The sequence below is a fragment of the Dermacentor variabilis genome, chromosome 4, assembly GCF_050947875.1.
Source record: "Dermacentor variabilis isolate Ectoservices chromosome 4, ASM5094787v1, whole genome shotgun sequence".
Lineage (NCBI taxonomy): Eukaryota > Metazoa > Arthropoda > Arachnida > Ixodida > Ixodidae > Dermacentor > Dermacentor variabilis.
This window is the reverse complement of record NC_134571.1, coordinates 57,595,521-57,608,962: the sequence shown is the minus strand read 5'-3', so window position 1 is coordinate 57,608,962 and position 13,442 is coordinate 57,595,521. Positions and strand designations below refer to the sequence as shown.

General features: G+C 43.4%; 2 protein-coding genes across 4 annotated transcripts; one reads left to right on the top strand and one right to left on the bottom strand.

Moving 5' to 3' along the window:
* The first annotated feature begins 527 nt into the window (after positions 1 to 527).
* On the top strand, positions 528 to 8,760 carry LOC142579199 (polyprenol dehydrogenase-like). Its single transcript, XM_075689176.1, has 7 exons — positions 528 to 1,211; positions 1,285 to 1,389; positions 1,482 to 1,553; positions 1,633 to 1,734; positions 1,797 to 2,004; positions 4,911 to 5,103; positions 8,354 to 8,760. Exons 1-7 carry the CDS (start codon positions 1,076 to 1,078, stop codon positions 8,570 to 8,572), a joined length of 1,035 nt encoding a protein of 344 aa, XP_075545291.1. The 5' UTR covers positions 528 to 1,075; the 3' UTR covers positions 8,573 to 8,760.
* Positions 8,666 to 10,859, bottom strand: LOC142579200 (anaphase-promoting complex subunit 15B-like). 3 transcript variants are annotated; one of them, XM_075689177.1, is made up of 5 exons: positions 10,590 to 10,859; positions 10,455 to 10,514; positions 9,937 to 9,966; positions 9,739 to 9,861; positions 8,666 to 8,728 (listed from the first exon to the last, which is right to left on the bottom strand). In XM_075689177.1, the coding sequence occupies exons 1-5, from the start codon at positions 10,710 to 10,712 to the stop codon at positions 8,717 to 8,719; spliced, it is 348 nt and encodes a 115-aa protein (XP_075545292.1). In that variant the 5' UTR covers positions 10,713 to 10,859; the 3' UTR covers positions 8,666 to 8,716. The 3 variants fall into 3 exon arrangements, with proteins under 3 accessions (XP_075545292.1, XP_075545294.1, XP_075545293.1); XM_075689179.1 differs by lacking the exon at positions 9,937 to 9,966 and having other exon boundaries at positions 9,739 to 9,855; positions 10,590 to 10,856; XM_075689178.1 differs by lacking the exon at positions 9,937 to 9,966 and having other exon boundaries at positions 10,590 to 10,854.
* Positions 10,860 to 13,442: the final 2,583 nt, after the last annotated feature.

Below are 13,442 nucleotides of genomic sequence, written 5' to 3'. Positions count from 1 at the left end.
AACTGTGCCTGCTTCAGAGAATGGAAGCAAGCAGTACCAGTAGTGGTTCATCCTCCGTGGTGTAAAAAAAAAAAAGTAAAAATAATACACCCCTGCCAACCACTGTTTTATTTGCCCAGATATAACGCTCTTGATTGTCCTGTTCCTGCCGACGCGTGCGGCATATCGCGCATATATTCCGCGGGCACATACCGTTTTTACTCGTGTTGGCTCTCGTGACACTTCTTTTCTTGAACAATAGGCGAGATACAGTAGCGAAGACTCGGATTGTGTTGCGTTTATGGGGCGGCTTACGCTTTTGAGCTCTTCGTGAACAAATATACGATTCACTCGACTGTACTAGAATTACGGCAGTTCAAAATCTCCCGCGCGATCCACTAAAGTTCTTACATGTGCTTTATAGTGATGGCAGCACTGTAAAAGTTTATAACCACTTACTTTAAACATGTTCTAGAACACGATGCGAAAGAACAATTAGCTTCATGCCGCCGTTCTGGCGTTTCGTGTTTGGTTTTATTGAATTGAGAATCGGAGAACCGATCGTAATCGCTTGCGAGGACGCGATGGTTGTCGTGAACTCCAAGTGAAAAGAACCGAAGCTCGGCGCTTGTCGATGGGAAACGTCATGGAGGGGAAAGAGCACGGGAAAGAGTCCAGCTGTGGTTGCTTGTATCAGAGACGCTGCTACCACACACTGTTTGAGCTGTCTTAGCGCGTCGAACGTGTGCGATCGCATGTGCTTGTGCATAGCGCGCACTTTCTTGTTCAAGGTCTCTGACAAGGAAGGAAGAGGCAGCGCCTGGGGAAACAACTTGCCAAAAATGTGATCTTGGCTTGACGCGCGCGCGGGAGCCGCGAACACAGTGCAAACAGCTGGTTTCAACCATTGCACCTTGAAGCGATCTGTCGTCGCCGGCTGTCACTGTTGTTTTGTATTTGCGCCACAGAATACCTACGGACTGGCTCGCGTTCACTTTCAGCAGTCGACAGCGCAGTGGAAACGTCGGCACCCGCATCTCCGAGACAGCTTGGCAGCTCAGCTGGTTAAACAGTTGAAAGTATTAATTGAGGAAACATGAGTTCGCTCATCAACCATGTGGTTTTATTTGTTAAGGACATGCTCTGGTTATACGTCCTGTCAGCCTATTACCTTCTCTGGGAGTGCCTGCTGCGGATAAAAAGTCAGCTCTCGCCGCAAGAGCAGATGTCATGTAAGTTAACGATGTGTATTGGTAAGTGCGTAGACACACTTCTGCATCTGATGACCGATACCATATATTTCAGATGGCTACATGATGAACAAAACTGTTGTAGTGACGGGAGGATCAGGAGGCATAGGGCACGAGACAATGCGAGCGCTTTTATCTCTGGGCGCTCGAGTTATTGATGGTAACAATTTTTGTCTAACCAAAGAGCAGGCGAAAACAAGCTTGTATTAGTAATGTTGCTCTAAATATATTAATATGTGTTGTTTGTTTTAGGAAGTCCAGACACCAACTTCGATAAGGAAAAGCGAAGGCACTTGCTTTTGGATGGCCAACCTACGGCACAAGGTTTTACCAATCAACCTTATTTGTACTCTTGTGCAAGTGTCCTTAGTTATTTCCTAACCAAAATTAAACATTGTTACAGTGGAGATGCTGCATCTCGACCTGGGCTCAATGGCTTCTGTAAAGACATTCGCAGAAAATATACTTAAAAGCGAAAGCAAACTTGACATCCTTATTTGCAATGGTAAGTTGACCTGAATCTCCTGATGACACAGAGTATTTGCACTCATGTCGTCTTTTGTCAAGCTGGCGTGATGCTGATGCCGTACCAGGAAACAGAAGATGGCTTCGAGTCGCACATTAGCATTAACTACCTTGGCCACTGCCTACTGACCGCCTTGCTGCTGCCTCTGCTGGTTGCTGCTGGTAACAAAGGACCAACAGCGAGAATTGTTAATGTATCTTCGTGTGCACATAAAGCTGCGAGCATAAACTTGGATGACCTCAACAGCAGGTGAGCATTATGTAAAGAGTTTAACTGTGACAAAATTTGGTGATGGGGCCATTGGCAAATGCAAATAACTTTGCAGCTATTGTGAAAGAGGAATTAGCACTCAAGATACTGGCCACTGTATGCTGTTTCATAGGTTCAGCCCATTATGTTTCTCTCGGCCTGCCTCAAACCTACCCAAACTTTATGTTAGCTGCTTACTGTTCGATGCAGCCATCCACAATAACTCACTCAGACTGCATAACTTTTGTGTCATGATTTAAATGCATAGTGAACAGTATTTCTGGTCTACTCTCCACCTTGTTGTGCTTATATTCACTTGCCAATATGCGCAACATGTGAAGCAAATATATTGGGACTGTTGCAAGGCAGCACAGACCTCAATGGAAGTTAAAACAGATGAGATGCCTTATGCCCCAAGGCAGTTATTGAAGGGCCTGCAGTTGAAAGTGGAGACAGCACAAGCATGTGGCTGCTATTTTCTGATGAATGTGCCGTTGCAATATTTTTGTTTATGTAATGAATAACATACTTACTAGCTCAGCAACAAGCAGCTAGTCATATTACCTTGTTTGCAAGCCAAATCAATTTAAGCCTACATTTAATGTGAAGCATGTTCCATAATGTTGTGATGGACTCTTTATCATCACCATCGCACAAAGGAAGCCCTGTGGCACTAAGGGCTGTAGTGAGGTAAGTGTTGCTAGTCATTCAGTTAGCTGAGCAGTACATTTACTTCAAGGACAAGCACTACTGTACCCTTACATGTAGCCTAGGAAGCAACAATGCAAGGCAGCACATAAGCGATGAAGTTAAACCTTAAAATGTTATCAAGTACAGTTTTGTGTTTGTAAATCTTACTTTGCCCTTCAAAATCTATGCACACATTGTTGTTTTTCAATTTGGCTGTGCCACTCACTCACATTTGTCAGTGCGTGTGCAACCGCTGTTCATCATTACATGTTGGTAAAGTAACACCGTTGTGCCCTAAGACAGCATTATGGGCCATGGGTGACATCATAATGTATGGAATTATATTAACTTCGGCAGTTGCTGTCATTTTGCATGCCCCTATATCTGGGTGCAGGAATGATTTTGTGTTTTGTCTTTCAGATGCACTTTTTACATCATGTATTTAATTCGTAAGCTTAATAGCGTTAATGAAGAATTACTTAGCTGCTTGACAGTGGTGCATTCTCAAGCATATTTAAGCTGTAGTGTGTAAAGAATGCTGTTGTACCCAGTACACAGTATAATTTACCGATACTATTAATAGCCTTTAAGTATGTATTGTTTGTTACTTTATTACAGTAATAATTGTCATATGGCGGAGGATCAAGCTACAATGCACAATGCAGCAACACAGTTTTTCATATCAGCTTAGTTCACATCACAAGCAAATATTGTGCGCAGAGAACAGATAACTGTAATTAAATGCAACAAAACTTGCGTGCCCAATACTCCTTGCAAGTGCAGCAAAAGCATTAATGAATGTTAATAAAAGAATATTATATATATATATATATATATATATATATATATATATATATATATATATATATATATATATATATATATATATATATATATATATATATATATATATATTATAGAATATTATATAAAATAAGATCAATGGCAAAGATAAGCAGAAGAGTAAGCAAGTCACAAGAAAGAACTAGTACCCAAATGGACATAATTTCGCTCTATAACAACAAATAGCTGGTATTGTGGTTATACATGTGCTATCTCATTATGTGATAGCGCAGGTGCCCATCTGTATTATCACACCTGTTAATGTCTTCAGTTTTTTACTAGCTGTTTAGTTTTCACTGCTTACAGTTAGTAAACGCAATTTTATCAATGGTTTTATTTGGGGAGGAAACAATATTACATGAAGACAATCAAAGCATTAGAAGTAACTGCAGTTTGGTGTCTCAATACTCTAAGGCAGATTTTTGAAGGACCACAAGGCCCTCTGCAGTTTTTAACTGTCAAATTCTCTGCATTCTCAGCAACAGTTTATTACTGAGAACCCACTATTGATGATGCTGTTGGCCCATCGATTGATGAGGTTTTAACATCTACAAGCAGCATGATTAGCTATGAGAGATGGCATAGTGGAGGGTTTCGGCTCAGTCTTGACCATTTGGGGCTCATTAGCATGAAAGTTGGCCTGTATACTTTCGACAAAGCCTCCTCCTAGAGCATTACCTTAAAAGGCCCCTAAACCACTTTCAACATTTTGGACATGTTTTAAATGAACACATGCATCATGTGACGATCACCTTTGGTAAACCTGGCAGCACTAAGTGTTGCGATGAAGCCACAAATTAAAAAAACAATCCTGTACTCTTCTGCAGGCTTTTTGGTTTCCTCTTTCGCAACTCGTGACGCCAGAAAAATCCTGCGCGCATCACTAAGTTAAAAGCTGTTAATTGGTCGGTCGACAAAAGATAACAGCACCAACATGACAAGAGCTGACTGTGTGTTTTGAGAAGAAAGAGGGGTTGCCAATTGTGCATTACTGATACTTCCAAGAAGCTTTCATTCAGTTAACGTTGTGCAGAGGTCAATTAGGATCAGAAATAGAGGAGATTTTGTTCCTATAGCTTTTTCTGCACTGCATGGAGATGGTGAGGGTAAAAAAGTACCTGTGAAGAGGGTAGCGAAGACAAGCAAGAAATCACAATGGCTATTTAGTTGTTCATCAAACCCACATCACTTTGCTATTACAGTACCATTTAAAAAAACATTCATGCAGCTGTATGTTCATTGTAGGCTGGTACACAGCTACTGCTACAAAACAAATCTTAGGGGCCCTTCAAGCCTGCTTGAATGAGTGAAGAGTATACAAATCGTTGCTGTGTGGCTGTGTTACACTTCTATCCTCTGTTTTCCTGTGACAGAAAGATGTACTCCTGTTACCGTGGTTACGCTCAGTCAAAGTTGGCACAGGTGCTGTTCACAAAATCGCTTGGAAAGCGTTTGCAAGCCAAAGCTATTCCTGTGACTGTCAACTGCATCCACCCAGGAATTGTGAATACTCAACTTTACCAGAGGGTGTGGTGGGCCCCACTAGTTGCTAGCCTTGTTTTCAAGGTAAGCGTCATTTTTTTGTGTTTGTGTGTGTAAATGCAGTAAAACACAGGGTCAGCTGAAATTGCTGGTAAATTCATGAATAAGCCCACACACCCTCCTTCTCACTTGTTTATTTAAAGTTCTGTTTTCTGGAGCATATGTCGTCATAGCTACCATCTGAGCAAAATGGTGACATTGGTCTCTCACGCTTCAATCTCTATAAACATGTGCCTTTGAGGCTCTAAGTTCCATAGCTCAGAAAAAAACAAAAATAGCTTATTAATAGAGTGCCTCAGAGCTTTTCTGTCACATGTCCTTTGCTCTAGTTAAGTGCCTATGAACAATGGTTCAGTGTTACTGAGCTACCACTACATGGCCAAATAAAATAATTATAACCACTCTGTGCCCGGACAAGTGCAGCTTACTAGTTTATTCTGCATTACCAATAAATGAAGGATTTCAGCTTATTGAAAGTATGGCAATGTTATGCATCAATATTATGACAAAATTAATAAATTACACAAAATAAAAATAAAAACAAAGCAGAACAACTATGTAATTGGGAAGTTCTAGAAATGCAACTCTTACAATCAATAATTTTGGCAATTGTTAATCTGTGCGGTTAAAGACGCAGCCACAGAGAAATGCTAAATCAGTCTAGACTGGTAAAGTATTGTCAAAACTCTATCCTAACTTTGCATTAAGGGGTAGGTTACTAGAAGAAGAAAATAAGGACCAAAGTTCTATCTATAAAATACAACACCCCTCCCCAAAGAAAAGGTAGAAAAAAAAAATAAAGAAAACAGCACAAGCATGTCAGTGTGGTGTCATGGATTTTAAAGTACCTTCTTATATTTCAGCCTGTGTGACACAGTAAAAATTCTCAAAACTTCCTAAGTTCAGTCTTTGACACTTTTAGAATACATGTAGCCCATATTTACGAATGAAAATTTGATTAGGCTCGAGCAGATGCTATTGAAAGTCACGACATCACCACGACCTAGTGTGGGAACTTCTCCCAGTGCAGCTTCACCAGCAGTCTTTTATTCTAGTGTCTTTTCTGGCTTATCAAGTCTCTCAAGGTAGGAGTGGCTTTCTTGGTATTCTAAAAAAGCTGAGTTACTAATACAACTCATTTTTTTTTCACCTTATAGTGTTCCTTCCAACCTTTTCTGAGCTGTTCAGTGGTCTGTGATGCGATAGCTAATTTTATATATTCATACCATGCACATGCCAAATAAAAGGTAGAAAGTATTTTGCCTCGCTGATTCCAATGTGGGAGAGAGAGAGAGTATATTTTGAGTGGATTTAACTTGATTGTACTTGGAGAGACCGGGCCTGAACTAGATAACTAGTTCATAGCTACTCATGGTGGTGGCTTAATGGCATTCTGCTGCTGAGCTCGAGGTTGCAAGTTCAATTGTGGCCCAAGCAGCTGCATTCCAGGGGTTGAGGCAAGAAATGTTTGAACTGAGCATTCTATGCACATAAAGGAACCTTCTGTGTTCAAGATTTATCCAGAGTCCAGCAGTACGGCATCTTTTATAGTCTGCAAGTTGCTTGGGGGCAGCAAACATGGCTTGTAAAAGTACTAAAACTTAAAAAAAAAAGGTTACAGAATAGTACATAAAAGTTATTTTATTTACTCAGTGACCATTTCAATGCCTGGCATGTTTAGAAAGCACCTGGTACCTTGTCAGGCTGGGGTGGGTTTGCAGTAAGAGACCATTCAGTGATGCTTTGTGGCAAGCAAGGTTGTTTCACCGTGAACACCAGCCCACTTGAAGTCTCACAAAGGATGGTAGGTGTTTGGTACTTTTTCTGAATGCATTTTTTGGATTGCTTGCTGGCACCTAAAAGGTTAACCACAATATGCCGCATGACAAACCACGCAGTGATAATTATTGGGTAGGATGGATCGGGTGATGCGGCCACATTGCGATATGTGAAATGTCTTGTGCAAGCTGCTGAGGGTGTGTGGGCACTAGGGTACAGAAATGGGGCCTAACTAAATACACAAGCGACATGTATTCGCACATTGCAAAGCTTACATGCTTATGATACAGCTAGTGGAGGTCCTAATTTCTTGGAAGGTGGTGATTCCGTATGCTTCCACTGCATCAATGCTCTTTTGGATTCTGGGATGAAATGGTGAACCCATCTTTTGTCACATATCATAATGTGATTCAGAAAATCCTGGCCTTCCCTTTCATAGCATTCCTTCAGTTCTCTACAGACTTCAACTCTTCTCCGTCTGTCAAAAGCAGGCAGCTGCTTTGGGACCCAGCGTACACTCATTTTTCGGAACAATAAATGAGCGTGAATTATGGTGTTCACTGCTCCTAACGACAGATTACACGCCCTTGAAATTTCACGACAGGTTAAGCGACGATTGTCCACGATCAGCTGCTCCGCCCACTGAATGTTCTCAGGAATGACTATTGTGGGCAGTGATCCACCACGGTCGCGATCATCAGTAGTAGAGATACGGACACCTTTGAAATGCTTACACCATTCAAATGTCTTACTGCGACTGAGTGTCACATCACCGTACTGAGCCTGAAGTCTTCTGCAAATTTCAGCAGGCTTTACGCCCTCGTTCCAACACGCTGTTCCACGTAGACGTTCGCACTGTTGTCCGCCATCTTGAATAACAGTCTATCCAGAAGCGCGGGAAATGAGCGCCGTCTACCAGTAACAGGACACAGTTGCCAGTTTCTATTGCATACAAAACCTCCAGCCTAGGCGTCCATTTAAACCGGGAAAGAAAAAAAGTCCCGGATTGAGTTGAATGACCCTCGTACTATGGCTGAGTGAGCTCTGAAACGCGATCATTCCCAGTTGTTTCAACAAACGTACTGCTGAGCTATGCCTCCCTGAATACCGAGCCAGGCGCTAAATTTAGCTCAGATTTTGTCACGTGTGGCGCAACACCAACACCATCTGTGCACTCGACCTATGCATGAACCTTTATGCACTGGCTTCTTTCCTTTACACAATACCAAAGTAAGGCACGTATGTAGTATGGCTGCAACGATATAAATGATAATATTATTACAAGTTTTTGCTACATGCGGGTTTAGCAAGCGACCCCCATGTGGTGACCAAACTGAAAAACGTTCCACGTAAAAATAATAGTAATAATAAAATGGAAAACCAGCTATGCTGTTTTTTTTAATCAATAAAAATCCATCTGTTTGTACATTATGAAAATTTGCAGCTGGCACAGATTATACAAACCTTTGTTATTTCTCTGATATTTTATGCACAGACACCAGAAGAGAGTGTTAAGACTGTACTGCACGCAGCACTTTCGAGTGAGCTTGAAGGCATCAGTGGGTGCTACTTGGAGGAATGCGCACTGGCTCAGCCGCTCTCGGTGTGCAACGACCACTCCATCCAAGAGAGACTTTGGAACAAGACATGGGTGCTGCTCAGGCCATGGCTAAATGATCGTGCCAGCATTGTGAACAACCTGCTGGCCTCCTGAGACTTCAGAAACCTAGGCACTGAACCGTGTATGGATGTGACAAACTGCAGTGCTGAGGTTCTTGTAGCCAAGAATAGTGGAATTGCTCAAGCATAAGGAAAATATGACAGTTTATTCCTAATTTCGTAGTTCTTTCAACGGCAGCTAATGGAACATCTGCAAAGAAATAAAAAAGAAGATATAACATACATATCGCCATCAACCATTATTTTTACATAGACACAACTCCCTGACAAACACGGCTTTCTCTTGCTGTTTGATGGTGGACGCTCCACTATGGCATTTGCCAATTGTAGCAAATGAAATATATTGCTCAAACAAAAGGAATCTTGTAAAAGGTGCATATCTTCACATAGATGCATGAACCCGCCAGTTTAATGCACAAGAACACGAAGAGCTATGCTCCCTTTCATACTGCTGAAGAACACAAAACTACCTATATTTAAAAGAGATCTTTCTTCATGCTGCTGTTTAAAGTCAGCCACACAGCACAGATAACACCTATTATTAGATTCAGGCATTAAATTTCTTTTATGTGCCTACCACATGTACTGCGATGCAACCATTATTCTTTTCCTACCGTTTATAGTTGTACTAGCTCCCGTTTGGTGTTATCCTCATTGCCCTATTAGTTCGCAATGTGATCATGGACAATTTGTTGTATTGTACTTCCTCTTCAATTTCAAGTCACTTCTGCATGCTCTTAATTGCATTGCTAGCTTTTCTGGATGCATGTTTTGCATATAGTATATGTTTGGTAATTAGGTGACATAGCACCAGCTTCAGCATACAGAATATCTGGGTTTGAATATTGGGTTGACCAGCAATGCAGCTCTTGCTTTTCTGTCTGGTCTCATGACCAGCTGAAGGCAAGGTTGCTTTGCATGTGCAGTCTTGTGCACTTCACAACCTAATGACTGGTGATGTTGCCCAACAAGACCGCCTAATAACACTGTGAAAAGTCGGCAAAACTGCAGGGAAGTTGCAAATTTAGCAAGGCTCTGCAAATTGTGTAAGGCTCCATGAGAGGGCTTTCAAACCTTGCTAATGTGCACATAGTGCACTTTTGTCAAAGGGCCCTTCGACTAGTTTCTAAAACATATTGGTTCTGTTTTTACAACTTCTGTGCCCACACATAGCCAAAAGAGATCCACGCTAATGCTCACAGGTGAGTCTTGATCATAGTTGATGTCGTCTGCATCCAGCTCGTCGTCCTCATCCTCGTTGCTGTCACTTTCGTCGTCCTCATTGTCATCATCTTCATCGTCATCCTCCTCTTCATCCTGCAACTTTTCGAGAACACAACTTAGGACACAAAAACACTTAGCGTAAAGATGTCTCAGTTTAAGTGTCTAAATCCTTACGACAAGCACTTCGTGGGTCACCTGGATTCTCTGTTGTAAAGGTTAACAGCGAATATCAGCTGCATTTTCAAGGCATCAAACCTTTCGTACATGTATGGAAATGAGAATTCATCGCTGGCTTGTCTGCGCTTGCTTATTGTGCAGGGGGCAAAGTTTGACACTTTGAACGCAGTACAATTGACGACCGCAGCTGTTCGGTTCGCCTGCAAAATTAGACGACGTCGGCTGGTGTTAAACGGGGCGAAGGCGTGAACCATTCACTATTTTGACGTATCGCTGCGTCTCATGGAATATCTAGCCCAAGCACTAACTGGCGAATGAGAATGTAAATTCCTGTAGGGATCAATCGCGCGTTTAGGTTCACCTGACATGTCTAAAGAAAAAGATATCACCGATGTGCAAACAAGCCAGCGACATAGGAAATAAAGCATTCTATATTGCTTGCTTACTATGACCACGACCGTTTGAGAAGCAAGCACATTTGAGATTTAGTGTGTGCCACAATCGGCGGAGCTTACTTCTGCTGCAGTCTTCCCGATCGGAATAAGGTCGCTGTGCCTCTGCGCAATGCTGGTGAGCTGAAATGATATACACAACCTACATGTAGCACAAGAACAAACGAACAAAGCAACATTGCAACCTGTAAAACGTACCGCGCTCTGGTGTTCTTTTTCTAGTTGGGTTAACTCCGATTCATCATCACACGGGCGGTCAATGTTGAACCAAGGCTGATCAGCTATTCTTGGCTGTAGAGATGGAAATTCAGGCGCCTCCATTAATTCCAATTAGCATTTCAAAACTCCTTCATGTGAAACATAACGCCCGCAAGATATCAAATCGAACCACCGCCAGCATAAATATAGCGTAAACAAAACTGTCCCGACGATCGAACTGGCCTAGGCTTGTGTTGGATGTTGTTGGACGATGTGTCGATGTCGATTCGGCTTTTGCCTTTAAATCGGGTCGGTCATGCGCGGAGAGTGCGGTTAGTGCGGTGTAGCCACTACATGCATGTAAATTCACAGTCAAAGGAACCAATTGCGCATGCAAAAAAAAGTGGAAAAAAAAGCCAAGGAGGTTACAAAGTATATAACCTACTTGAAAAAAAGAAAAGCACGGACAATGCCCATGCCGCTACAGTAAAGCAAACGTCACCTGTGTTTCAGTAGTTTCACTGTAACCAAGATTTGCATTTTGTATCTTTGTGCTCTCCGTTATACAGCTACTGTCTGTTTATGAGAACTGCTAATATCTCCAAGCAATGAACCCTGCGTGCAATAAGTCATCATTTATGTTTACCGTACCACCAGTCATTGGCGCAGTCAAAGGGGGGGAGGATAGTTGGGGTGTCGAATCCTCCCCCTCCCCCCCCCCCCGAAATTTTCTGACGAAACCCTCCCGCCCTCCTTTCCTATGGAACGGAAAGTTTCAGGAGGTGGGCTCCGAAAGAGCGACATGGTTGAAAGGGAAATTGCCAAGAGGGAGGAGGGGTTTTTAAGTTGATCCAGTTTGCCCACAACCGCTCTCGTGTCTATAGTAGTAGCATTTCCTTGCCTTCTGACGTCATCTTTTTTCCCTATTGTGGGCGAGATCTACCACTGGAAAAGCTGGCGCCACCGTCGGCGTGACGTAGCATGAGGGATCACGTGGATTCAGCGGGCGCGTCGGCTGCTTCGGAAGCCACAAGCGTTGAAGCCAGCTGAAAACGAAAGTTTAAAGTCCCACCTGCGCTGCAGTTCTGATTAAGTGGTGAGGCTTTCCCGCCTTGGGTGTCTGCTTGACAACATTTGAAAACACTAGGATAGGTAGTGACTGCCTTTGGAGGCGTGCAGCATGGTAGGCTACTGCTCGGTGCTGCAGTGCCGGACGTACGCAACGGAGCCCGGTGTCAGCCTTATTCGCACGTAGCAGCAGCGCAACAAGCTGCGTGAAACTTGGCTCGCGAAACTTAGAACCGGCAAACAGACATCAGTCACAACTCGGGTATGCAGCGAGCACAGACGCGACGAAGATTTCTGCTACGGTGCCGAGCCCGCTGCCCGGCTAATGTCATGGCGGTTTGGTCTATAAACTTGTTGATGCTACATACTAGCAAGTTCACTGCAATGGAAAGGGAGCTGTAAGAAGCACATTAAAGAAAGGCATGGCATATATAGTCATGTTTGTGTTACGAATTAATGCACTGGATTACGGAAAAGAAGCAGTGAGAAACCGCACGCTGAGAAGACCGATAAACGTACAGTGCGACGCAACTTGAGAAATAATATTGAAACGTCCAAGAATTTAGCAGAAAAATATCTCAGTGCCCTAGCTTCCACTCTGTGAAGAAGGATGACCAGCGAAGCTGTGTATGTGGGCCCCTTGATGGCGAACTGAACCTCTGCCGCGGGTCGGCCCGTCATTGCACTATCTTCGGGATCGGCCCATGTATGGGCAGTGTTTCGCCTGGTTCACCTCTGCTGCAGGTCGGCCAGGCATTGCACTATCTTCGGGATCGGCTCACGTATGGGGAGTGCTTAACGCCTGCCTCACCTCCATCGCGAGTCGGCTCTCCATTGCACTATCTCCGGGATCGGCCCACGTATGTGGAGTTTTTCTGCTTACAATGACATGAAAATTTCCTTGGATGGTAGAGGTATACAGCTTCGCTGTAAAATTGAATCGTTGCGACGGCACATCACAATCGCTGTAGGCGTCGAGGTCGCTATAACGAAATTATTTTAGAACTGTTCTGATAGCGTCCGTGCAACAATGGTTGCTTGTGTAGCTCATATTCGGCGGCCTAAAGCTCACAGCATGGTGCAAGAACGTGCACGCAGCGGAAGCGAAACATTGTGCACGGACATGCATTCAGACGCGCAGTCAGTCGCTGCGAACCCATGCGATCGCTACATTGAGGCTTCATTCTGTTATGCTGCATTTGGTTCTACAGACACTATTAAGAACATGTTTCACACAGTTTGTTCTCAGCATTTGGCTACCTTTCACGCAAGAAGCTTGTTCAGGAGACACCATCACAGCGATCGCGCACAGTGGCGTTCACTGTATATATTCAGTAAAGAGATAGCGTTGTAAACGATTCTATGCTTTCAGTTTGCCCAAGAGTATTATTTCGACATTAAAAAACTTCCTTCATTTTGAGAGTACGTACAGAAATGTCCAGGTGGGCTGCTGCATGGTGTTTTTATTGAGCGCCGTAAGCCAAACCTGTGAGGAGCGTGCCGCGTGATCCCTCATACTACGTAAGGAAGGCACTTCCGACAGATAGCGACTCCGTAAGCCCTCGCCCCCAATACCCTAATCTCTCCTTATTGCATGGGAACTGCGAACGAAGAGTGGCAAAGCTGTTAATCACTCGTTTTGCAACTGCGTCGGTCCTACCAATTCTCTGCCTCCTCTCCCCCCTCTACCATTCTCTCTAGCTTCCCTCTGGACTTGGGTATAGTAGAAAGTTAAGCGCTGCAATTTCCGCAGGGGTTTTGCAGGGGTCATGGATAATTACAGCT